The sequence below is a fragment of the Falco cherrug genome, chromosome 6 (assembly GCF_023634085.1).
Source record: "Falco cherrug isolate bFalChe1 chromosome 6, bFalChe1.pri, whole genome shotgun sequence".
NCBI classification, from domain to species: domain Eukaryota; kingdom Metazoa; phylum Chordata; class Aves; order Falconiformes; family Falconidae; genus Falco; species Falco cherrug.
This window is the reverse complement of record NC_073702.1, coordinates 38,803,988-38,830,183: the sequence shown is the minus strand read 5'-3', so window position 1 is coordinate 38,830,183 and position 26,196 is coordinate 38,803,988. Positions and strand designations below refer to the sequence as shown.

Below are 26,196 nucleotides of genomic sequence, written 5' to 3'. Positions count from 1 at the left end.
TGTTAGAAATAATTGTGTCACCACAAAACGCTCAGTCATTTTCATTACAGGAACATCTAATGGACGGCCAAGACTGACATTCTTTGGTATGAACAGAGCAGCAGAAAAATCCAGAGGGAAATTTGGGGAGGGAAGCATGATCTACTTACAAAAGACATTGGGTCTGAAAAAGGCATGTGTATCACTAAAACTGGGAATAGTCCACTTCCAAAAATACCACATTAGGAGTATGATAAAGAAATAAAAGGGAAAGAAGGGATGGCATACGTGGAACATAGCAGAGGAAAAACACGCAAGGCAGCAGATGGAGGTTCAGAGCAATTGGCCTCTGAAGACACCAGAAATCTGGTCAGAGCAAGAAGTAGCTATGGATTTTTTCCCCCAAGGAAAGATTAGCTAACCACATTCACACTTTCGCAGAAGTAATATTTGCAGATATGCGAGCTAGGCCAAGAATTGCAAGAAGATGAGTTCAATTTGCTTCAAGAGTATAAAAGCATTTTTATCTTCTTTGAAACAAAGCACTGGACTACTTACATGGTGATTTTTAATCTATTTTTACCTGTCTCCTGAGTACTAGCTAATGGCTGCTGCCAGATGCAGAGTGGGGGATTAGACACATCAATATTCTGCTGTGTTATGACTCCTACACTGGGAGGAGATGCATAAGTACAAAAGAAAATTTCTTAAAAGCATTGTCTATATATTGTATTAAGATACTCTAACACTAGTAACTTACACTGCCACTACTTTGTGAAAAAGTACTATTTCCCATTTGATACACAGAAGGGAAGAGGAGCAGAGAAATATTATTTTCTGTCAGTAGCTCAGCATGTTTCTAGGTTCATGACTTCAGTGTTAGGTTTAATGTAATCGCCTTACACCAAGACTCAGGCATTTATCTGCCTGCACATCTTCACTCAAAGCTTAAGCTAGATAACCTTTTCTGCCAGGCTATCTACACCTAGAACATGGCCAAGAGATGTACTACTGACGTAGAAGCCAGCAAAAAAATCCTCCCACCTTCCAGGGCATTCCCAAGCCCATGGTTCTTCCTGCTTGCCACAGCGTAAACATCACCAGTTACTGAGCTGGGCGTACCAGAACTATCTGCCTAACTTCTTTTTTCTTCTTCCTTTTTTAAATTTTCAGTTGAGTCTTCACCCAAGTGAAGTCTCCTTTCTGGCATGTAGCTTTTTAGGCCAAGGCTGACACTTACTCATCCGTACAGCTTCTTAAACTTAATATTCAGCATCTCCCAGGCACACAACGGCTACAAGGAACATTTTCTTAAATGAGGGATTACCTCAAGTACCAGCACTGAGAAAATGTTGGGTCTCTGAAGTGCCAACAGCACTGTAGAAGGAGGAAGGAAAAAAATTGTCAGGGGCAAAGAAGTAACACTCTCCCATCCCTTTCAGTAACACCCTCCTGTCCCTTTCAGATGTGGCACTAGAGAACATCCAGCCACTTGAGCACATCACCAGTCTGATGCCATTTTTTGCTGCCAAAGGGCTCCTGGAAAGTCTTGGATGCTCAACTGTCAGGGGCCCAACCACGGATCACTCCTTAATCACCAAAGCAATCGGACTACACAGAGAAATGTGCACTGAAGCTGCCTCAAAGTTTACAGGGTTGCCCAAGACAGAAGGACAAAAAGGAGCAAAGGCTTAGCAACATTTTCTGCAGATTACTTCAGTCTCCATTCCCGTTACATACTGCAGCCGAAGAAGATGGACCTCCCAGGGCAGGAACTCTGCCTGCAGCACATACTCACACACAGATTGCAAGCAATCAGCCAACTTTTAGCCTCCTTATTCTGGAGGATATTTGTATCCATGGAATATGCACATATATTGCCTTCTCCAACATACAGGCACAGATCTGGGAGGAACACATAAAGACACTTAAACACTTCAAAATACATCAGTTGACAGCAAATTGTTGTTGTTTTCCTCCAGTTTATGCCACAGAAGACCTGCTGATGGGAGAGCCTTCACCTAAAGGATTGGTCACCCCCTGTGATGAAGGCAGGCTGCTGTCGGTGCACAGCAGCAGAAGGCAATGCATACACAGGCAGAAACCTCAACAGCAAGTGGAGATGTCTGAGCACATCCCAGTGATCATGTTAGAGTCACACAGCCCACTTTCTATCACATGTGGATCTATCAACAGCCTCTCTAGTTTACCATAAAACGCAGCCTTCTTACAGGGAAGCAGAAAGCAAGACCATAGTCCCATATTAGCCTCAGTCTGTCACTGCACCATCCCAAGTATGGAAGAAACATGCTGTGCATGAGTAGTCTCCTATAATCTGTGTGACCAAGCCTGTGTTAGATGGATGAAACCTGTAGTGGACAGGCTGGAAGTAGTAAAAGTGGGGCAGGTTTTAAACTGCACAGAACCATGCATCATTCTTTGGCAGAGGGAAGTCTCAGTTGCCTATGCTTTTTTGATTTTATACTAAAGTTATCAAAAGCTACACTTCTTGATAGAAAGCAAGTAAACAAACAAAATCCCCCATGCTACTTTTTTCTTCCCAAGAGCAGACGTTTAAATGCTTTAAGCTCATTACTAAAACAAAATGACTACATTTCCTCAGCAGAAGCTGTCTTTGCTCAGTGCCTCAGCATTAACTGCTTCAAGTTCAGCACTTGGATGTTCACCATCACTTACGCAGAACACAGAGAAGCACAAAACACCACCTACACGTCGCTAAGTGCGCAAGGCACAGAGAAGTGTTGCTTACTTCAACAGAAGAGGTGCCCTTCGTGCTGCTAAAACAATTTACTATTTAGTCATGAAGTACATGCCTGGCCATCTCTGAGAAACACAAAAGGAAACAGTGGCAGACAAAAATAAAGCGTTCAGTAGCAAAGCAGCACACATCTGTCCCCTGCAAAACTCATAGCTTAACATTTTCAAATTAAATTATGTCTGCTCTATTGCCTGAAATATGAAATGCTCAGCACCAGAAAGAAGGTCAGCTTAATTCTTAGCCCTTGCAATGCTCTGGCTTCCCCATCTGTATTTAACAAGAAGGTCTAGATTGATTAGTAAAATCAATACTTAGAAAGCAACAATGGTAATTTGGCTCATGAAACAGACTGGTGCTACCAACCAACATGCTTCCTCTGCAGAAGAGGGAAGGCGGCTGCTAGGAGCTGTAGAAAAAGAAACACTTCTCACATTAATCCTTGTTAATTATCTGCATTAAGCTTGCAGGTACTTGACACATTCTGCATTACCTATTCAGTAATATTAGGAACTGATTGTAAACCAGAATTACCTTGAAAACAGAAAGCCTAGGTCAGATATCTGCAGTAGACCAACCCCCTTCAGTACAGATGCAGCTTAGCTGATGTCCCTGGTAGGGCTAACTAGCTAGCCTAGCAGGAGCCCCACTGTGTTCCTGCTCTGTGCCATCAGTTTAGTTGAGGTACAGTGTTGGGTCTGGCTTTATAGTCTGTGTGCCCTGGGGCTCGCAAGCCAGTGCAGAAGACCAAAAGCATCACCAGCGAATCAGCAAAGTCTTGTCTCCGCTCTGTGTCTTGAGTGCCACCTACACCACACCAGGTGGTAACAGGTTTCTCCACAAGCAATTTAGATGTCTGCAACATGCTTGCACTTGTGGGCCTACACACCTGGAGTGACTGAGCCAATTTGCTGCCAGTTTTCTCCACATCCAAAGCTTGTTGGCCTCCTGGCCATGTGAGACATTACCCCCTTGCAGAGCTGAGGGGCCGAACACAGGATACTCCTCCGTGCCACCTCCTGCACTTAAGAAATTAAGGGACCCTTGCAGCAAAGATGCTTACTCAGAAGCATTCCACCGAGTAATCTCTTACACAGAAAGCCCCATTACACTAAAAAAAAATCACCAGTTAAACACAGTCAATAAAAACTAGCTGTAGTGAAAGGCTTTCCTGCTGCACAAGGCTACAGTAAACTTTGTGACTTCATGTTTTCATTGCACAAGCGCGGCAGAGACTATGTTTTCCCCAAAATACATCACATGACTCCTCAAGGAGCAGCTTACAGTGCAGGAGGGCAGAGGCACCAAGGACACACTCCTGCCTCTGCCCGGTCACCATCACAGCAGTGGCACCTTGGCCACACAAAGGGGCTCCTGTGTGCTTGCTGCTTGCAGCCACTTCTGCCAGAGGTAGGACAGCCTGACACAGCAGCTCACGTCAGGCTGGATCGAGGCTTCTCAGCAGCTCTAGCAGAGCTTGAACATCTACTGCAGCCAAAATGAGGGGAGGAGAAAGGAAAAGGACAGTCACATTCCCCTCAATTTGGGGTCAGAAAGACTGATTTGGAGGCAATAAAGCAATTCAGGCGGTGATGGGAGAACATTTGAGCCAGGGGCTCCCTTCACTTACCCTGCCTTTCACACCCACTGCATCCAGAGACACCGCCACCCCAAAATACCCTCCTTCTCTCCACAAGGACCAAGGGAAGCTGCCTCAGGCCTGTCCCCTCAATGCCATAGCAGCGGGGCACATAGCCAGGCCTAGAGAGCACAAGGGAGAGAGACGGTAGCTGCAACCAACCCCCTCCAGCTGCTTAAACTCTTCCTTACTGCAAGGAGCAGGGACAGCTTTGCTACCTCGATTGGACCACGCAGAAAGAAAGCAACGAACAGTCTGGGACAGAAACACCAGCAAGGGAAGGCAACAAGCCTGCACCTCACCAGCGCAGATGTGGCTGAACTGATACAGGGTAAAAGCATCTGTCCTACTCCTGCATACCGGGGAAATTGAACCTGAGAAATAAATTTAGGTCTTCATTAACCTTCACAGATGGAACAGACTGCTCTCACATAGGTTGACAATTTTCTTGTACTTCTAAATGTAACTACTGACAAAGTGACCTAATTACATGATGAAGTTATTTCAGACACAGAACAACATTATTCTGGTGACAGAATGCTCAGAAATTAAATTCTCCATAGAAACTTCAAAAAAATTGAACCGACAACTAAAAACTGACATTACAGAAAGGAAAATGAAGTAGCTGAGGTAACATTATGATAGCAGAGAAGGCAAGATTGCCTAGAAACATATAGAAAAGTATCAGGAGACTGCAAGCAATACTTCCCAAGCACAAATCAACAAGGGTAGCAATGTGACACAAGATTACACGCTGAGTCATAAAAATCCCACACAGTAATTTACCCAATAACTGTGACACAGACACTTTAGGTGACTGAGGACAAGGGTACCAGTTCATTTTTGGGCACCCTTTCATTTAGATCCTGCTAAACATGCATTCTGCCTAAACATACAACAATAAAATAATAATTGTCAATTACAGTGTTCCTAAAAGAAGATCAATTTTTCAGTCAACATTAGGTAAAGTGGCAGTGTGTCAAGAAAAAGGACACTGAAATAGAGCATTTATATTTGCTAACTGACCACTTTCCTTTTAGCATGTCTACTCAGACAAAAGAAACTAATCCAACCTTTAACAGCCACGTAAGCTTTTCAGCAACTGCAATATTATTTGCAGGAATGGCAGAGAAACAAAAAACACCCATTCAAGAGACTCTTGCAAAGCCCTTCTGGCTTTGGCAGGTTGAGGAAGCTGCTCCCTTGAGTGGAAGGGAGGACCAGGATGCTGGAGCGTTTCATTCTCAATTTACTTTGGAGGCTTGTGCACACAGGTTGGGTTTTCACTCAGTAAATCTGATCTCACCCACTCAGAACAGGAGCCAATGCAGCATCGACTGAAGTCGGTGACATAGTTCAGCTGCACAAATTCCTTTTTGAGTGATCTAATCTACAGTCAGGAAGCTAATGAAGTCTCCTCAAAGTTAACAGCCCCAATCCTCTATTATTCTAAAAGCTTTGCAACATCAAGTACCCTTAGTTTCAAAGGGAATTATTACCTTTCAAACAGAACACGTGACATTCAAATCAATAAAGACTACAGAAAGCACATACACAAAGTAAATAGGAAATCAAGAAATTCTAACCCATAAAACAAATATGCAGTATGATTTCTCCCCCTCAACCACTTAACACTTGTCTTTTTGATGAGATGATTTGATTATTGATTAAGATGATCTTAGCTTGAAGATGAGAAAGCAAAAATAGAGGTGCTAAATGCTATAGGTGTTAAGTATCCGAATCTGAAAAAAAAAAATCCCACCCCAAAAAATACCACCAACCCCCCAAAACGGAGTGAATTTCTTCAGAGTTTTGAATTTTAAACACACAGAAGTGACGGGTTTTGTAGGGTTTTTTTAAATGTGTCACATGCTGTATTTTGATTACTTTTTCCAAATGAACACCACAGTAGCTGCTTATTTTTACAGACATGCATGTGAGATGACTGAGGTACAGCCCTGAATATCCAAGCTCAAGAAATGAAATTTATTATGGGTGATGACTGAATTTTTTTTTAGATTGCAGCCCAACCTGTATCTATCAACTGCCCAATTCCAGGAAATATTCCCCCTCATCACTGCAGTTGATATTAGCAAAGGCAAGAGCAGGGGACAGAAAGCCACAGGCTGGAGCTACAGTCTTGTCAGACTGTGAGAGTGAACAGAAAGCCAGGCGACATGGCACAGCTATCTACCACCCCCACATAACTCACATTTCATGTTTCTTTGGGGGGGGGGGGGGGGGGGGGGAAGAAAAAGCAGCTTGATGGGCAAGTTAAAACCATGCTGCACAAGGGATCAAATTATGTGTCACCTGCACTGCCCACTAGCAGAGCAGACATCCAGCTGCAATATAGCAGCTCTTTCCAAAGTAGACATTACAGGTCAAGCAAGTACTTCCCATGGCAATATCACCAAGAGTTACATGCCCAAACCAGAATTCCTACCTGCCAGCAGGACAGGAGCACACAAGGCTGGGACAGGGGTACCTGTGGGTGAGCCTGTCATGCCCCGCAGCCAGCCTCCCTCCTCCTCACAGCACAACAGCAGGACGACCCAGATAGAAGCAGTAAGCCCACACTAGCACAGGGAATACATTTGTGACTTTCCCCCCCCCCCCCCCCAATAAATAAGCCAGACTGGTAGCACATACCTTCCTCCCTCTAGGTACCCTTCTTCCCCCACCTGAGAAGGGGGAAGGAAATGGGGCTGCTCAAAGCCACTCTCCCACCTTCACAGGTCAAGATAGAGCAGCTCCAGAAGCCCACATCCATAGCTCACTTCCAAATCCAGTGTACAGGCAATGTTGCTGCCCTAGAGTACTGCTTCCCACACAGAAGCAGCACAAGCTACAGACAAGACCACAGCCAAAGAAGCAAAAAAGCTTCCACGTTCCCAGCCCATACTAATTTATAGCTCCTCATCAGCTTAGCAAGGGACACCTGGGCACAAGCCACCTGCTCCTAGGTCTTAGAGGGAAAGTAAGGTACTCATGGTGGTAGTGCTGGGAACACTTTCTGGACTGGACTTTTCCAGGAACAAAGTTTCCTGGGTAGGCTGGAGCAGTTGCTTCCCTGCTGCATCAGCAGCTCTCAGCCTCCCGTGGTCCTGTTTGCTGCGGGTCAGACACTCATCCTCCCCTCACGCAAGGGCAGAGTGTTTGTGAGGGAAGAAACATGGAGCGCAAGCACCCGCATAGCCTCAAATCTGGCCCATGGGGGTGTCAGGCAGGTGGGCACTAGCTCACTGCCACTTTGATTCAGATGAGTGTTAAATTATAGTAATAGTAAGTTATAGTGGTGTTTTGTTGCTAACAATAATTACTGAGAGAAAGAAGGTATAATAGAATAAATCCCAACTAGTAAAACAATCTGGTGTTCCGAGTTACTGATTTCCTGGGTTTTCTTTTATCATCCATTTGTTATCTTGCTATCTGTAAAGTTTGAAAAGCTCTGAAACACATGTAGGTTAATACATTTGTTCCAATATTCACCTGTTTTTCTTGACTGTAAATAAAATTAAGGCTGCAGTAGAATTTTATATTTGGCTTATGTTTGATGTTCCCTTATAAATTATGATTTCCATGTTCTGCCACAAGAACCATTATACGTCACTAGCTTGCTTTTGTACTTCTCAAAAAAAAAATCTAAATAAATTCAAAGCACAATTTGTGAAGGCAAAGCATGACAAGCAAAAGCCTGCCAAAGTTGCTGTATGAGTATTGATAGATAAAAGCTTACTTGTATTAGAAAAGAAACACAGTTGTTCTGCAAGAATAGCAGAATTCATTATCATAAATTACTTTTAAGGCCACTTCCAAGAAAATTTCAAGGCCTTACACACAGGTGACCAAATGAGCCTGACCATCAGCTAGCTGGCCAAAGGCTTAACAAAAAGAGACAAAACTAGACCAGAGCTGCAGCACTTCCCTAGCAGCACTCAATCAGAGGAACCAGGGCGATAGCAACCAGGAGCAAACCAAAGGTCTTAGTTTTGTGCCAATGAGGCACAATTTTCCTTGCAAAGAGCAGAATTCTGCAAGAGCAGTCATGCTTCTAGATTTCAAAACAAAGCTCCCTTGGCCTCATTAGAGCCATTCCAACAGACACATAGGGTATGTTGCAGGCTCTGAGCTGCTGTTACCCACTAGACCTGTAATTTGCTTTTCAAGCTTTAGCAAGCTTGTATAAAACCAAGGTCATAGCAGAAAGAATAAAAACAAAAGGTTCAAGTTTAGCTGGATTGCACAGGCTCTCAGTCAATTCAAATCTGGAACAGTGTGGTAAAAGTCCCTCACAGCATTTCCATCTATCCTCAATAAGCAGTAATACAAAATGCAAGGGATAATTCCTCCCTCATTCCCCAGCTTCATTTAATGTATCCACACGTGTTCATTTTCTCAAAGGCCTAGTATTTCCCCACTCTAGCTTCATTGTGTCTATCTGGGTCTTCAGGGTTTAATTAACTCTTACACAGAATGATTGCCTTCAGCTGATTTTTCAAGGCTAAAGTTGGGAATTAACCTAAATTTTCAGCTGTCCAGCTAACCTGGACCATCCATACAAATGCCACTGGTAAGGACTTTAGGGTCTTTATAATGCTGACAGAAGTGCTGTGCACCTCATTACAGGAACACCACGTTCAATCAGCTCTTCTCCGCAGGGTTGCAGCAGGCTGTACTGATCCCTTCCGCACGCAGCCTTTGACCGGAGTGAGCTCCTGCTCTCCAACTCTACAGGCTGTGCACATTGAACTGGCATCTTAAGGGACACTGCATGAACCCGGTCTCACCTTCGTGCTTCCCAGGTGGCTGCAAGGGCTGTCTGATGCCTCCTGTAGCAAGTGCACAATCCCCAGGCCATGGAGCCTGTCTGTGAAGTTTTTCAGTAAGATGCATTGAGTCTCTTTCCATCCTTTCAACCAGAAAGCAGTTTAAAGTTTGCTGGAGGCAATTACCAAGTTCAGTGAAGGGGAACTGGATTCTAAATTACTTGCATTGCGGAATGACAACCCTTATAAAAACAAAACACGGGAAGACAGAAAAAATAACGTTCATCTCTAACAAAATAATTATGAAATAATGAGTCTCCTGATTAGTTGATATGTACAGTGATGACTGTATCTATAGTACTTACTCCCAGCACTTTCTTACCCCATACCTCATTCTCTTATATGAAAATGTCTTCTAGGAAGCAAAGGAAAAGGAGTGCATTGCATAATTTGCCTTTCCTTTCCAGCACTGCAGATCTACTGCCACTGCTTTGCCCTGAAGGCACTTTAGCTTACACTTCCTGCTCTCTCCACACCGGTGGATGTCCTTAATTGTTATTCTCTGGGTACAGAAACACTTCAGTCTTGCTGAAACACCTGCCTAACCTTTCATAAAACATATGAAAATTCACTAAGATGTAGAAAAAGGACAAATCATGACTGTATTTAGCATCTCAGGTGTTCAGCAGATGGATAAGAGTCCCGAAACCCAGTCACATCAGCAAAAACTGTTGATCTTGTGCAAAGGGAAACAGCAACACAAACAGCCGATGCAATCCAAACCAGGCTGTTCTGCCAGGCGAGGGTCTCTCGTGAGTGGTAGGAAGCGTGGAGCCTCTTGGGCAAAAAAGGAAGCTAAAGGAAGGATCCCTACATCCCGAGTGAGTGTTTAGCCTCTTAACAAAGTGCCACCTTATAGGGGATTTCTTAGTATTTGTGTTGCTTTTTTAATTTTTTTTTTATAATTTCCTTATATCCATCTTTATAAGGGCATATTTAATTTTTGAAATCATTGGGATCTCATGCTTTCACTTGGCTTTAACTGAAGTATTTTTCCACCTCTCTGCATCAGAGGTATTGCTCTGTCTCACACATCCTCGCATTTCCTACAAAGTTGCCCCAATTTAAGCCTTTGTTTAACTTTTCTAAGTAATTTTCAGGCAGCAGTATCACACAGTATTCCTTTATGGTAAAAGTAGGATAAGATCCTACCTATCTTGATGTTGAAAATGAGCTTTAAGACCAAGTAGGATCATAGGAGCAGAGGATATTGCAACCAGAAGGCTGCAAAATGAGGTTAACTGCACAGAAGGTAAGCAGGAATTTCTGTCAAGTAGAGAAGGACTCTTGAATCCACTGTTCAATGCCAATCAAATGAAATGGCTATGTAAGACATCTTTGTCCCAGCTTAAATCAATGTTCTTAGGATTTGGGCTGGTTTTACACATGCACAACTTTTCCTAGACCTTCTTAGTAGCATTAATATACAACAAAGGAAAAGGATACTTGGAGATCCTCAAAAGATTTTAAATGTAATGACTTGCCTGTAGACTCTACAAACAGGACTTGAAACTGAGGGTCAGAAGTTCCTTCAGCAGGAATGATTTAGCATTTTCAGTGTCAGCCAGAAATAAAGCAAGGAAAATGCAGATAGTTTTAATGACATGCCTGACTTCATGCAGACCCTAACATCACTGCAATTAGAAAACTGTAATTTTTTTCTATGTAAACAAATCTATGTCTTCATCAATTCCCCCAAATGCTGCAATACATTAGCATAAATATATCGTACTATTACAGAAAAAAATCAGATTTGCTTAAAAGTCTTTCTACATTCTAGAATTTTTTTAAAACAGGAACAGAGATTCATGTACGTGCTGGAGGGACTGTTCTGATGTATGAATCATTACCTCTAGAAATCCATTTAGGTACAGGTTCGTATCATCTTGAAGACCTTTTTTTATAATTAAATTTTGGCCTGAAAAAGAAGTGCTACTAACGCTATGAGAAACTCTTCTACTTCCTTCCTGTTGTACCTGATACTCTGTGCCAGCCGTTGAAAGAGTAGGAAGCCCTGTGGCCTTGCTGAGGTGCTTCAAGACTTATACTTTTTCCAAGATAATCATTAGCCCTTATGGGTAACCTCCTGCGTACGATGTCCTCATGAAGAATACTAGTGTCCTCAGGGGTCGCTTGTACAGCCCAGACTGTCTGAGCTAGGTTTATTCCTCACATTTAAGAGTGGAGAAAGATAAGTGAAAGCCCTCTAGCAAAGCTCTCAGTGTTGTAGTGAACAAAGAATTGTAGCTTTGCAGCTGAACAGAACTGGCCAAATAAATAACCTTCAAAGGTTTTAGTAGTTCAGGCACTTCTGTAAAACCAAATCTGGAATTACATTGACAAATACTTCATGCTAGCAACTGGTATCTGCTACATATATCATTACTATCCCATAAACTTATAGAAGGCAATATCAGAGGGATCAGAATTACTCCGTAGATGGCATAAGCCCAAATATAAAATTACCAGACACATTTTGTTCTGCTGTAATTGCATAGATACAACAGAGAGTGAAATCCAGCCCTTTTGCTTTTCCACGTAAGGGTACAACCAGTTTTTCAGAAACTGATTTTGTCTTCTTTCCCCAGACCTCCTTAAAAAGTATTCCACTTAGTGTTTTTGTGGTTGGTTTTTTTACTTTGATTGGGGGTGGTTGTTTGAGATATAGGTGAATGGAAACTGGGCAAATAATGAGAATCAAAAGGAGCTCAATAGCCACAGCCACTAGAAGTCTGGAACTTTTTTTGTGCTGGATATTCCTGTCTTTCTGTCTCTTCTCCTCCCATTTCTTCCTTTATGGTTGCAACACAGGTAATTATATGCAAATGTAACTTTGCAATGGTTTCCATGACAATTCTGCGATGCTTCATCTTTGGATACATGTTCTTAGGCACCTTGCTCAACAAAGTTGATACACATATGGTTATTAAGTATATCTAATATATCTTGATTTTAACACCAAAATGATGGCTGAGCGTGTATTGTCTAATGTGGAAAAATGTCTATTTGCTGTAGCTACTTTAATAGTTTGGGTTTTTTGCATCATTTCAGCTTTTAAATTGTTCATAAAAAATAGTTTTATCTTAGAATTTGCCGTTTTCCAAAACCCTACGTTCCTACCTCACATTTAAAACATAGTGGTTTAAATACTTTCTTTTACTGCTTCTATAAAAAACCTCTAAACATGCTTCCACTGCTTAATTGGCTAAAATAACTGCTGGCTTGCATGTTCTAGAACCAGTTATACCCGTATCATTTCTATAGGTCACCAATAATAAGCTCTGTATGTATCTCTGAGTCTTCATTCAGCTCAGTTAATTGGTGCTTGGAAAACATTATTTTCTCATGTCAGAATATTCTGACTTGAGTAATTACTGGTACAATTTCCACCCTAATATCATCAACCTCATTATAAGCAATAATAAAGCCTCACAATAGCCTGCTGAAAGAAAAAATTATCATCCTTGTTGAGTAGCATATGAGAAGAAGGCCTATGAGACATAGTATTATTTTCAAACAGTGTCTTAATCATCTGTCTGTTATCACTGGAGAGGCAAAGGCTTACCTGAATAATTATGATATCTCAGTATCACTAAAACCAGACAAATGTTGCTTATGACATCCTAAATCACTGGCAAAACATTTGTACAATTTTGCTGCAATTTGCCTTGAAACATTACCGTGACATGGTTGACTAGAAGATTCTTACCTAAAGCAATTTAAACCATTTCTGTGCCTGTATTATCTTGCAATACAACATGGCCAAGTAGCTAAAAGTCACATACCAGAAAAAAACCCCAAGGCAAACAGCTGCCCTGACTTAGACGTATATCTAATTACCAGACCTCTCAGACAGCACCCTCCAAATGGTTTTAATAGAGACAATTTTCCTCCTTGGGCTCCTGCTCTGCTTGGTTCCAGCCAGAGAAATCTGTTCCTGATCAAAACATACAAACTCCACCACAGATCACCAGCCGAGTCAAGTAGTTCCATTAGGTTTGGCCCAGCCTACTCATCGCACTCGTGCTTATTTCAAAAAATAAGCAAATAGCTATTAAAAAAGTTCTTCAGTTTGTTTACTCCTTTCTCTCTGAATCTGATTGACTGGATTAATCCCTGTGAAACTGCTACCTGTTTCCAAACCTCTAACACTCAAAAGACCTAGAATCAGAAGTAAAATATCCACCAGGAAGACCAGCACTTCCTGACCTGTCCATCCTAGCTGCAAAGCGCTCTCCTGCCTCACAGCAGCAATCAAGGTGATGAATTTATTTCAAAGAAAACCTTGAACCTCTTGCAAAGCTGTAGGGAAAACAGCCCATGTGCATCAGGCTTTGCAACCTCTAGGTATGGTCTCAGTTTTTGGGACACCCTGATAGAAGAGCATATGCTGCTTGATAAGAAGAAAAGCTTTTTAATCCTGAGTAACCCAAATCAAGCAGAACAGGAATTTGCAAAAATGCCTCCCACAGGGAAGCACCCTTCGTGAAGTTTAGGAACGTTTCCCGAGGGGTCAGTGTTCTTAGTTGGGTACTGCACAGAACCCTGCTCTTCAGGACGACTGACAGCGCAGCTTCCCACCAGCTCCAGTTTACAAGGTTTTCAAGGACAGTGAAAATTCATCTCCACATGGGCAATGCACATCGTTGGGGAAAATGAAACACCTCTAAGAAGTGTTTCAAAATGCATGTTGACTCGCCTTAATGTCATAAATTATTACATTTTGAGCTCAGATATGTGGCACTTGTATTTTCAGACTCTCTTTCTCCTGCAGTCATTCTATTTGTAAACCAGCACCTGTAGGAACAAAACATAATTATTTATAACTCGGCTCTGTCACATAAACCAACCGTCTGCCAGATCCCTTACAATACTATGCAACAAAACAGAGCAACTAATGCTGCAAATCCAATTTTACCTAAAACGTGAAGCACTAAATGAGGTTCTGCTCATGGCTGGTTTTACTTCTCTGCATAAAATGCAGCAAGTCGCTTGGTCCTTTGGTTTCTCCCCCTCTTCTATAGAAACCAGAATAAGAAGGCTAATGTAAACAGGGCAGAAATTCAGATTAGAAGTACAAGTAATCCCAGAATTTCAGAATTGAACTGTCTGAAATGCTAAAGCTTTGATCTGGCTACAGGATGAAGCACATCTCTGCAGTGTGATACTTTCAGAACTGCAAGTATCTTGGCTGCAATAGGAACGATTTCTGGTGGTTGCTGAAGTCTGGGAAAGGCTCACTGGGAAATAAAATTCTGACTTGCTGAAAATGGTTGACTTGGGAAGTTGTTCTTCCAGGACAGAAATGGATATGTAGCCAATGACCACAGTGTGAGTAACTGAGATTCAGAAATGTTCTGGATGAGTCCTGGTATAAATCCAGCCTGGACACAGTTGGCATGCCAGCTAGTTTGACGATCCCCTCTTCTAACCATAGCCCACTTTTCACCTGAAAAACTGGGAAGGGTTTCTCAAAACTGTTTCCAAAAAAATGATAACTGGAACTGCTTATTTTCTCACAGAAATGACACCAATGGTAGAATTTTCTCTATTTCATAAACTACCCTGAGATGCTTCTGAGAGCAGGTCACATGGTAGTTTATTCCAGCAAATAGATAAAAGTCCAGAATAAAATCTGGTAATAAACTGTCTGGCATAGTCAGGCTGCACTGAGGCATGTTCACTGTCTCAGAGTCTTTATATCTTATTATCTATGTGGAATAAAGAAAATTACGACAAAACTGCTCCCTTCTTCCCATGGAAATGGGAACTCTTCTCTAAGGCAAAACTACTTAATATGTTTTTCTCTTCAACCCTTCTGCTCTGTTATTTGAATACAAATTCCAGTTGTCTTGGAATACCAACATCTCTCAGTGAAAATGTGCCAAGTTGACTGTGACATATCAGGGAATGCTCATGTAAATGGTATCTTCACAAAAAGTGAGTACAAAACACAACCTCTTTGTCTAAATATGAATGATGCCAAATAACCTTGAAAAGAAACATGCTGTTACTGAAAATGGGGAGATAAGCCAGGAGCTTTACTGTAAGTCATTCATGATGCAAAGGTTATTGATTAGCAGAGTCTGACTGTGATTTGTTCAACCAATAATAAAACTTTATCTTAAAGCAATAGGAGTCCCTGGTGCTGTAGCTGGGGGCAATAGCATTGGCCTTCTGTGCTGTAAAGAAATCCAAGGGAAAAAATGTCCAGCAAGTTTCACAAAAGCAGCCTCAGCTTGGTTTTCTTTCTCTAAATCTCGTGATGATGCTACTTAATATTTCACTCTGAAATCTTGGCTAAATGGAAACAATTTTATTCCAATTCCTCTGCTACAATGTATTAGTAATACCCCATTATTGGTAATTCTCTTATTACAGCTTAGGTGATCTCGTAAAAAAGATAAATACAGTGCATGGGTGGAATTGAAATCACTAAAAATTACAATAATGAAAAAACTGAATGTGTATGTATTTAACTATGGGTACCTTGTAATTACTTATGTCACTGAGCTCTAAATTACTGGAAAAATCCCAACATTTTCCAAGTGAAGCAAATATGACAAACTCAGCATATTAAATACTACTTTCCTTGCTGCTGCTTTTTTTTTCTTTTATTTCTTTTTTTTTTTTTTCTTTCTGGCCAGTGTACTGGAAGTCACTGGCTGCTGAATCAGTTCCTATTGCATTATCTAAAGTAAAGCTTCCTCTCATTCTAGTCATCACAAAGACCAAAACTCAAAATAGATTGCTAAGAAATTGTCAGTAGAAAATACATTTGTCACACTCACTATGTAACGTCACAACAACCCATGATGACATAATGCAGTCAGAATACTGTAAAACATTAGGATTGGAAAAAGATCTCAATAGAAGTTCTTTATAAAGAAGACAGTGCTTTTACAGAATAGCAAAGAAGCAGCTCTTTCTTTCAAAATAGCTAGCAAAATATTCTTTTGAGAAACTGTGATAAATACCTGCAATTCATGTTCATGTAAATCCTCCCTGATTGATTATAATGAATCTCCATTTGTCTTGTAAACTGAATACTTAATCACTGTGTTCAAAATGACATCAGGTTATTACAGTGTTCAGTATGTCTAAAATGAAAAGTTATTAACTAGCTGATTTGCAAGCCTGAAGCAACTTCAGAATCTGTATTAAATACTACATTATTTATATTTCGGGATTTTATGGAATTGGCTCCATCTGGCTCTCTGTGGCTTATAAAACAAGCTGCCAGTAATTAAAATTTCTACCACTGACCACTGCAGGCTTCCAGCAGAATTCAGCTGGAGAAGGTGAAATGCACAGAAATGCTGCTTATCAAATTTCAACAGATGGACGTGAAAAAGCCTGTGTACTTCTTGTGAGATTTGGGGGAATTTAGGCATGCAAAGCATAAAATCTGATCTTAGGAAACTCTGGTTCACCTAGTCCTGCAAGGTCCTCACTCTCACCATTTTATGTTGATATTCCCCAGGCACTCGGAGATGTGCTGCTGAGGATGGCCCATCTGGGTGAGGAGGAGTTCAGCACCCAATGCACTCCTGCCTGGCCAGGTTATTCCTTCTCCTACCAGTCCTTGGGGCGGCTGCCTAAGAGCCCACGTCACTCACACCAACAGGATAAAGCTTGTTGCAAAAGACACCAGCCATTATGCCCAACACAGAGCTGAAAGGGCTGGTGCTCTTTGTTTGTAGGACTCTCCAGGACTTCCCCACTGAGCACCCAAACCACCAGACTGGGGGCTGTTTTGCACAGGGCCTCCTCCAGGTCTCCCCCTGTGAAGAAAACTGGCTGCAATTGCCTCAAGCAGGAAGAAGCCCGGGATTCTCACGTCTACTATAAAATCTGTTTGTGCGTTTTCTCCAGGGGCTGTTTGTATTAGCAGAAACCTCTCCTGGGTGACAGGAGGACCATGACTGTGCCACGTGACTCAACAGTGCATATTTACACTAACCAGCACTATCTGGGGCTCCTGCCAGGAATGCCATACCTGGTTTATCCCAAAAGGCTTAGGGAGAGCTGCCCCAGAAGAGCAGGACAATGCTCCCTTGCCACCCTGGGAAGGAGCTGGATTTAAGACTTAGTCCAACTATTGCATTAGTCAACCCTCTGCAGCGCCACATAGTTCCCACCATGCAAGCACAAAGGAGCACAGCTACTTAAACTGGGTTTTGATTCCATTGTAGGGACCAGATATTCTAATTGCTTCCAAAAGCCATGATATTTCTAAGCATTTAGACTTTAATTACTAATTAAATTAAATTAAAAAAGCCCAGGGTTAGGGATGATGAAATGCCCTCTGCAGACAACAACTGCATGTAAGTATTACTTGATTTGTGTAGGATTTGAAACCGTCACCAGATTTCAGGTTGAATTTCACTCACAGTGGGGTAGTGGCAGAGCTAAGTAAGAAATACTCTCATTTCCCTGTTCTTCCATCTGCCCAGAGAGACCAGGCCATCCATGCCGTGTTTCTGTTTAAATAATTATGGAGGCCCCAGACTGTTAACTCATTTAATGAATATCCATTTTTTGCCACCGATTTTAATATATTGAGACATTGTTCTTGGTCTGGTGTGAGTGTGACAGCAAGCCTGTTAATCAGTCAGACATGCCAAAAACCAGGATAACAGAAAGGATCAGAAGCTATCCATTAATATGCTTACCTTCCTCCAGGACTCTGGTGATACTTGCAGTCAGAATCTCTCAAAACAATAAGAGGGGAGGGAAAGGGGGTGGGTGGGTGGGTAAGAAAGATATTTATTTTGGGTGTATTTTGTCCATGAGACCTAAGAGATTTCCCTCTGCTACAATATCTGTGCCTCCATAAATGGTTTGGTTACTCTGCGAGATTGAAGAGCACGGTATGTTCATGCCTCAAGTCACTGAGGATAATTAAGGGAATTGCAAACAACATGAGGTGCTGGAAATGAAAGGGTAGTTTGTGTCCCAGAGCTATTTTGTTACAGTGATCACCCTGCAGTAGGCTTCAGAAATGACAACTGCTCACTGAATCCCACAGACACTGAGAGATGAAACCTCTTAAGATATCCAAGGGAGGGAGGATAAAGAAGGTAGGGCCAGCCCCAAACATCTGAGAGCCTGGGAGACAAGAAAGTGGTTCCTACTTCTCACATCTGTCAGCCAGCCTCCTCGCTAATAAATCCTTGACAAATGCATGCCTCAGGCATTTGGCAAATACCTGCAAAACAAGGTTTACGAGTAGGGACATTCCCTGCACAATATTTTTTTGAACACACACCTGCAACATCTGGCACCAGGAACCGATAGCACAAGTCACCTGGACACGTGTGGCCTTCACAATCGTAACAATATGAAATCTTGGTAAGGGAGATGGATCTATGGAAGATTGATGAGCTAAAATGACAGCACTTGGGTGACATGACAGCTCTTCCAGCCTCTGCTGCAACTATGCACAGCTACTCCTCCCTCAGCTGAGCACTCTGGAAAGAGAGACGCCTCTCTCCAAAGCTGCCAGCACTTAAGTTTTACTCAACAATATTAAGCAGAAGTAAGTGATCTAATGGCGGGTACCTGCTGGGATGCATCACACTTATTTATAGGGACTGTAATTATTACAGGGTAACTGCTGTGCTTTTAGTTCTTGCTAATTTTGTTTGGCTCATCTTCTCTGATTTACATGCAGAGCACGGGTTTCTTAACACAAAGAATTGTGTGAGTTACAGAAAAATCTGAAGTGAACAGCCTCTTTTCTGTAAGTGAGGCTGTATTCAGAAAAGCGCTTCCTACAGACAGCATCGTGGTGTTCTTCAGCTTGCTTAGGTATTTTCTATCACCTGCTCAAAAATTTTCTTATCAAACATGGTCACTTTTCCTTCTTTTTTATAAAAGGTTTCTGAAATGAAAGTCCTTCATACTGAGCACTGTGGTTTTCATGCTGAACACAGATAGGATTCATACCACCAGTTTGCAGGCATGGTTGGGCTTGGTTGCTTGGCTGCTAGGTTCATCTAATCCTTGCCCAATCTGATGTTCTGGGGTAAGGAATAATGAACAACACAAACATAAAATAATCTGCCCATCTCCCACATCAGGTCTCACTTAGCTTGTGTACTAAAGCTCTTATTTGCCAAAACATAAGAAATGAAATCCCTTCTAGGGCAACTTTATGGAGCCGGGAGTACTTACACGCAGAAAGGGAAGGCACACAGTGGGCCTTGTGAAGGAAGCTGTCTGAGCAGCAAAACAGTATGAATTTAGAATAAATACAACATCCCTCATCATCGATTGCTCCATTCCCAGGAAAGTGACTTGCAAAGTCCTGACATTTTCCCTTTGTATCATCCATATCGTCATCAGGCAGCAATAATACTGTTAGTAGCACCCTTAACCTTCTATGGTTTTGGCTTAATGGTGCTCAGAGCCAGACCCAAAAAACGCACAACTGCCTGAAGCACAACCACACCAGAAATGAGGTGACTAAATTCAAGAACCCACCCCTATGAAAATCCCCCTTCCCACTGCAAAAGCCAGCAGCTGCCGCTTTGCTGCTCTAGACACCTAGGCTGTCCACTTCGGTGGGACTTGACTCACAGTGTATTGATGTTGCTGCGTGGGTACTGCGGTCCTGCTGCCGCTTTTTTCCTTCTGATGGGCAGCAGCGCAGCTCCGTGCTCGCCAGCTACTGAGAGTGGAGTGGGGACAGGACACAGGCCTGTGCCACCTCCATTTCAGCCTGCAAAAGTATTTTCACCTATCAACTGGGCAACAGCAACTGGTTGCTGCCCCCACTAAGAACCAGGGAGATGGGGAGAAGGCCCTTCTGCTTCTCCCATCTCCTGTTCCTGCTGGCAGTGGCAGAGCAGCCAGCTGCTGGTAGGGAGAGACAGACATGGCTTTCAGTACAACATACACATGCATGGGTAGCTACCTAGAGAAACTGATTAGAAATTGTTTTTTCCAATCTTGTGTTTCCCTCCACATCGTAAACTTGGCTGAAGCTGGGCTCCTGTGCAGCCAAGAAGGGCTCAGGGCAGGCCAGGAAGACAGTGAGAGAATGAGAGAAGAGAACCTTCCCATGGTATTAGAGGAGAAACTGTCCTTGGAAAGGGGACAGACAGCCCCTGCTCTAACCTATGGGCCATGGGATACTCATGCATTTTGCAGGAGGGCACTCGGACAAACAGTATAAACAAGCTAATTCCCTTTGTGGAGTTGATTAGTGTTACAGAGCACTGAGACTGCACAAACAACACCCCTGCAGGGATTTACCTAATTTATTCAATGATGCAGAAAAGAATATAGCCCACATCTTCCCCAGGCTATACTGAATCTTCAAGGCTGACAGATTTTATTTTGCTTAAGAAAGTGAGTGACACTTTTAAGAACTGAAGTGATTTTTAAGGCTCCCAATATACCTATGTTTAACTCCTGTATTTAAATTGTGTTAATACAACCCTTGAGATTATACATTCTGATGAAAGGCAACCGCCAAGGCTGGTAACTGGCTGTAAGCCATTGCTAGAGAGAACAAAGGACATGATCTTTGGTCTGAACCAGTGCCACCATTCATTCACCTCTCCTGGTTGCCCACATCCAGACATAGCCCTTAAAGCAAGCCTTAAATGTATCACTTAAAACTTTACAGTGTCTTGGCACTCCTCTGCATAAAAATCAGTCAGTAGCTTTTAAAAGGCATTTTTATCTTCCTAGAAGCTAGGGAGGTGGGATTGTCAAAAACCAAGCAATGGCAGTCATACACAGTGTTTTATTACTACTACTAATAAATTAATCATAGCAAATTACAAAATCTAATGTTTAATAACATTGGTACAATTAAAAGAACGTGTGTGGTTTTGTTAATGCAGTACCTCAGGTATGTCCTTTAAACAGAACTTCAGAGTCTGTGAGGTTATTTTTAGCCAACCTTGACTTAACATCAGACCTGTTTTACTCAGTTGCAGGTTGTTGTTTAGCATGCTGCTGCGTTTGCCATCTCCCTCCCTTCCTCTCCCTTTCTCATTTCAGATTATACTAGTTTCTCCTCAAAGTTTTAAAACTTAGCAGGTCCCTCGCATTTCTTGCATTTGAAAATGAAGTTCAAAACCACATGGAAGCTATATGATCTACTTACTGCAGAGGCTGGTCATTTCTAACTCTTGTCTGTATCCACTGACTATTTGGCAAGAATCAGGTTTACTTTGAGCCTCACATTGTGGATGTTGTTAAGTGTCTGTTGTCACTTCCGCGCAAAGTACCTATTTGCAGTTGTTGGCTTTCCTTAAATTAATGCATTACATTTGAACTGCAGAGAACTCATAATGTATATTTTGTCTCCCTAAGCATTATGTGGTTCATAAAAAAAATATATAATTTATACTGCAATTAAAAATAAAAAATTAGGCAATTGATTTGAGCTTCCATTAAGCATGTGTCTGTGCAAGAACCAATGCCACCATTGCTTCCAAGTTTCAGCTTTTCTTCTAACGTGAAGAGGACCAAGGAATTAAAATTGCAGAAAAATAGGCAAACCCAACAATCACTCACTTGGCAGCAGCAGAGCATGTTGCTGAGGATTTCGTGGGATTTTTTTATACTGTACCTGCTCATCCAAGGTGGCAATATTTATAGTGAGATTTTGAGAAGTCTATTGTTTTAATTAAGGACTGTGTTCATAACTGAACTGGTGACTGAAAAGCACTCAGCAAGATGTTTATGAGATGGTCGATGGTAGTTACCAGCCTAGGTTTCCAGTTCCCTCACTGCTAATTAGCTTAACAAGCAAGGATATGGCATTGCACCCCGAGAACCTTGAAAGGAAAAGAAGAACAAAGGACTTCCAAGGATAAAAAAAATCCAAACCATTAAAAAAATAGCACAGTTTTGAGGAAAAGGTGAGTCTTGCTTCTTTTTAAAAAAATCAACTTATGTGAATTGTAAACTAATGTCCATTTTAAGTTGTTTGCACTCTATTTAGTCCGCTCAAAACCTATGTACTTTCTAAGTACTATCTGAAAGAGATGAAGAGAAAGTTTAAAAAAAGTACAGGGTTACTCCCAAATTTTGTCCCCTTTGGAAACGTGCAACTTTGTGGCATGTTATTATTATGGGGTGGAGATGCACTATTGCTAACATTTGTACTTCTCACTGAAAATCCTGTGGTATTTGCTGTTTCACCTATAAAAAGCTGTTTCTTGGAACAAAGTGATTACGTGACAATCATTTTTAAATAAAAGTGCAGGCACTCACACTTCTGTGGTAATGCTAAATGTTCAAATACAATGAAAAATTAATAACAACATACTTCTAGGGCCTAACATTTTCCTACACTAGCAAGTTAAGTTCTAAGATCGGCTGTTCTTCAAGACTGTATCAAGCTACCGTAGCAAAATCAATCAAAGAATAGGTAAGGCTACAAATAGTCTTCCTGAGGACCTTGACGCAGAAATGCTATAACCTGATGAATGTTACTTCATCCACTATGTAGTTATGCATAAGCTGTCATCTTTGGTCCACCATGATCTCCTGAGTGATGAAAGGTTTAATGCCTCAGAGGACCTGGCCCCTGTTCAGCACTTCTGGAGAGGAAACTTACACAAGGCAGTGGGTATTATGTCTGGGAAAGGATCTTCTGACAGGTCTCCAAGTTCTTTTTGTTTACATTACTTTCTTCTCAAGAAATTGTCATCTAATCTCAGCAAGACAAGCATTCTTTCAAAACAAAGAACGACTTAAATTCCCCAACTCACTGGCAGAAACCAAGAAGTGGCAGATTTAACTAAGAAGTCACAGTTCTCTTTTGAACATTGATTCTAAACATGAGCAAACCAAAAAGTCCAGGCAAAGCTGTAAATCAGATTCTGATCCCATCAATATCCAAGCAACGATTCAATACTTTAGCCTGTGTAACTGATAATACAATGTGGACCATTCTCCTTTAATGGCGAAAGTAGTATGTTTTCCAGCAGAAATCTTCCCAGCATGCCTGCAATCTGGACAGGGCTTTGGAATATTGCTAAGTCAAGGCCACTTTCCAAGATACAATGTTTAAGGGTTTGGGTTTTGTTGCTCCTTAAAAACTTTTTCAAACTCTTACGGCTTCATTTGTGATCTTGGACCTGTGAAGGATAATAGGTTGGGAGAGAGTCACTGCAGACAGACAGTTCCTCAGTTCCAAGCTTCAAGTCAGCCTGCACTGGGTCAGATTCACCCTCCAGTGCCGTGCAGTTTCTCAGCTGCAGTTCTTTGGTGAAGCAGAATTCAATCTGACCAATTGTTTGTGCTTTTTCACCCTAGAAACATGAGGGATGAGATCAGCTTAATGGGGAGAAGAAAATAAATAAATTCTTCAGATATACTGCCTTATCTATAGAATACAGTAGTGCTTATTTGTGTATTTGCCACTTAAAAATGTGAAGGAGACGGGTACCAGAGGTATCTGCTCTGGATGGACAGAAACAAAACACATCCCAACATTATTCAGCAACATGGGGAATCTGCCAAACTAGTCTCATTATGAAATGCCGTGACACAGATTATCTTGCCATTTATCAAATCTGCACAGTACACAGAAGCTGTTCACCTTAATGATGAGTTATGGCTGAACTCTGAATATTGAAGGGTATGTGTGACCTGAAAGCCACCTTTCACCAAATCTCTTGTAGCAGGATGGGAATTGAGGCAAAGAAAATTCTCCAAAAAGGAGCAAAGAAACTTGGTTTTGTAATAGCTTTTACTGAAAAGAACACAGAAGCAAGCTGTCAAAAGTAGCAGAAATGTCATTTTCGGACTACAGGACAGATTAGGAAGAAAAATATTGGCCACGAATAAGACAGACGGGCATGGAAGCCTTTCATGTGGGACAGAAGATTATACAAAAATCCCCCAAAATGCTCAGGTGTGACAAAATGTATGGTAGGAAAAAACTGGTTTTGAAACCTTTGAGCCGAACCAAAATACACATACAAGACAAAAGTAACTGTGGTGGAGTATTTTTTTGTTGTTTGTGATTGGGTTTTTTTACTGTTGGGGTTTCTTTGGGTTTTGGTGGGGTATTTTTTGTTTAGGGTGTGGGTTTTTTTAAGAAAGTTAAGAACACAGCAAATGTGTAATGTTTTAAATATCAAAGTATTTCCATAACACACTTCAGGCATTGACAAGGCTGGAGCTCTGAATTGGGTTATCTTCAAACAGCTGTGGTGTACTCTTTCCTCTCTATTACCCATTAGATTCAGCTGTTAAGCACAGGAGATTCAAGCTTTAAATTACTTCCACATAATCTGAGCAGTACCCCAACTGTACTAAAAGCAACGGCAGAACTCCAGTGAACAGAGCTAGAAACTGGAGTCTGTGTTAGCTCTGTATTTCTGCAACATCAAAAGGTGGGTGAGTGTGCAACACACATCCAACTCACATTCCTCTGTTGCTTACAGTAACTTAAAAATACATTTTGAAAATGCTGTAACCTAGAATTCTTTTTCACATGAAGAAACATCTGAGCATAAAAATCTCAGAGCACTACTAAAGTAAATGAGCTAACAACACAGAAGCTATTGAACTTCAACTCTATCTTGGCAATTTTTCATAAAATTGTCTGTGTATGGGCAATAACTCTGCCAAGTGTTTTGTAGTAAACCACTTTTATCAAGCTGAGATAATAAGGAAATACTCATAAGAGGGAAAGCTATCTTTTGGGTTTGTTTTTTTGTTTTCCTGTTGGATAAAAGCAAAGAAACCTAGCTGAAAAAGGGAAGAAACAGCTATGCAGCCTACCCATTTAATTGCTCAAAATACTATTTTGTTCCTCCAAAGGCATTTTGATTTCGATACGGAGACTTGTATTTTATGCTACAGCATCTGTGTGTTTCTCTACTGGATTATGATTCACAGTATAATCATTGGCAAGGAAAAGCAGAAAGAAATGGAAATTCTAGACACTGTTGGCTCGAGAGGAAAGAATATAGTCATCCTGAACCACAGTGAAGCCCAAAATGCCTTTTTCTACCTCTTTAGGTACAGGCTTTTAAGAACAACCTCAGAGAAGAGCCTCCGGGCTGCTTTATTTCTGAAGGAGTCTGTCCATGGAGGCAGTTCATGCAGAACATGAGCGATGCCCTGCGAAGGAAAGACTGCTGCTGACAGGCAGTACCTTTGTCAGGGCTGACAGTCACTGGCTCCATTCAGCTCACTCTTGTTGGTTACAGTAATTTGCTATATGGCAATTAAGCCCTAGCAGGAGGATTGAAAAGTACTCAGTTACTGCAGTACCTCTAGCATGGTGGTTACAGCACATGCAGGAGACGCAGGTTCAAATTTTTAAAGACAAAGAGAACTTTAAAACCCAGTGCTCCTACTTTCTGAGTATGTATACCAACAGCAAAGCTACTAGGTGAAGAATGGACACTTCCTGACTAACAGTTTTTCTGCATTAAGAAAAGGCTGTGGCAACAGTAATATAAGGTGAACTCAGTGATGCCAGTATGTAAGCAACGTTTTTATGAACTCAACTCCAAGAACTGAGCAATATCTAATCTGCAAAGAGATTACACAAGGAACACCGAGACCTAAGTTTCACCATGCTGAAGATTTTTCACTCTATTTTTGCTTTTGGTTTTTGATAAAAAGTAGTCTTTAAAAAAGTTGTTGGGTCTTTTGTTTGGCTGGAGGTTTTTTTGTTTGTTTTTTTGATTTTGCAGGGTTTGGGCTCTGTATATGTGTGTGTTTGGAGTTTTTACCTCTTCAGGAGGAAGACACTGGATCTTTGGTGTTACACCGTAAAACTTCGTAAGAGTTTCCTTTATGGCAGTCATCTGAAAAATTAAAAAGCTTAAAGAAATTAATAAGTCACTAGCACACGTTCCAACAGCTCCCACACTCGTTAAGTTCACAAAAACTTTTAGATAAATCAGAATGTTAAAGAGCGATTTAAAAAAGATCAATTATTCTCTAGAAATTACATGACTCCTGATGAAAAAAGTACCTGC

At 41.5% G+C, this 26,196-nt stretch overlaps 1 protein-coding gene across 5 annotated transcripts in view; it reads right to left on the bottom strand.

The window, feature by feature from the left end:
- Positions 1 to 20,961: 20,961 nt before the first annotated feature.
- Positions 20,962 to 26,196, bottom strand: part of RNASET2 (ribonuclease T2) — a 28,969-nt gene continuing 23,734 nt past the window's right edge. For all 5 annotated transcript variants that reach the window (XM_055713858.1, XM_055713860.1, XM_055713859.1 and 2 more), the window contains exons 9-10: positions 25,948 to 26,022; positions 20,962 to 23,505 (exon numbers count right to left, since the gene is read on the bottom strand). In XM_055713858.1, coding sequence (XP_055569833.1) covers positions 23,314 to 23,505; positions 25,948 to 26,022 — 267 coding nt within the window. In that variant the 3' untranslated portion in view covers positions 20,962 to 23,313. The remainder of the gene's footprint in view (positions 23,506 to 25,947; positions 26,023 to 26,196) is intronic.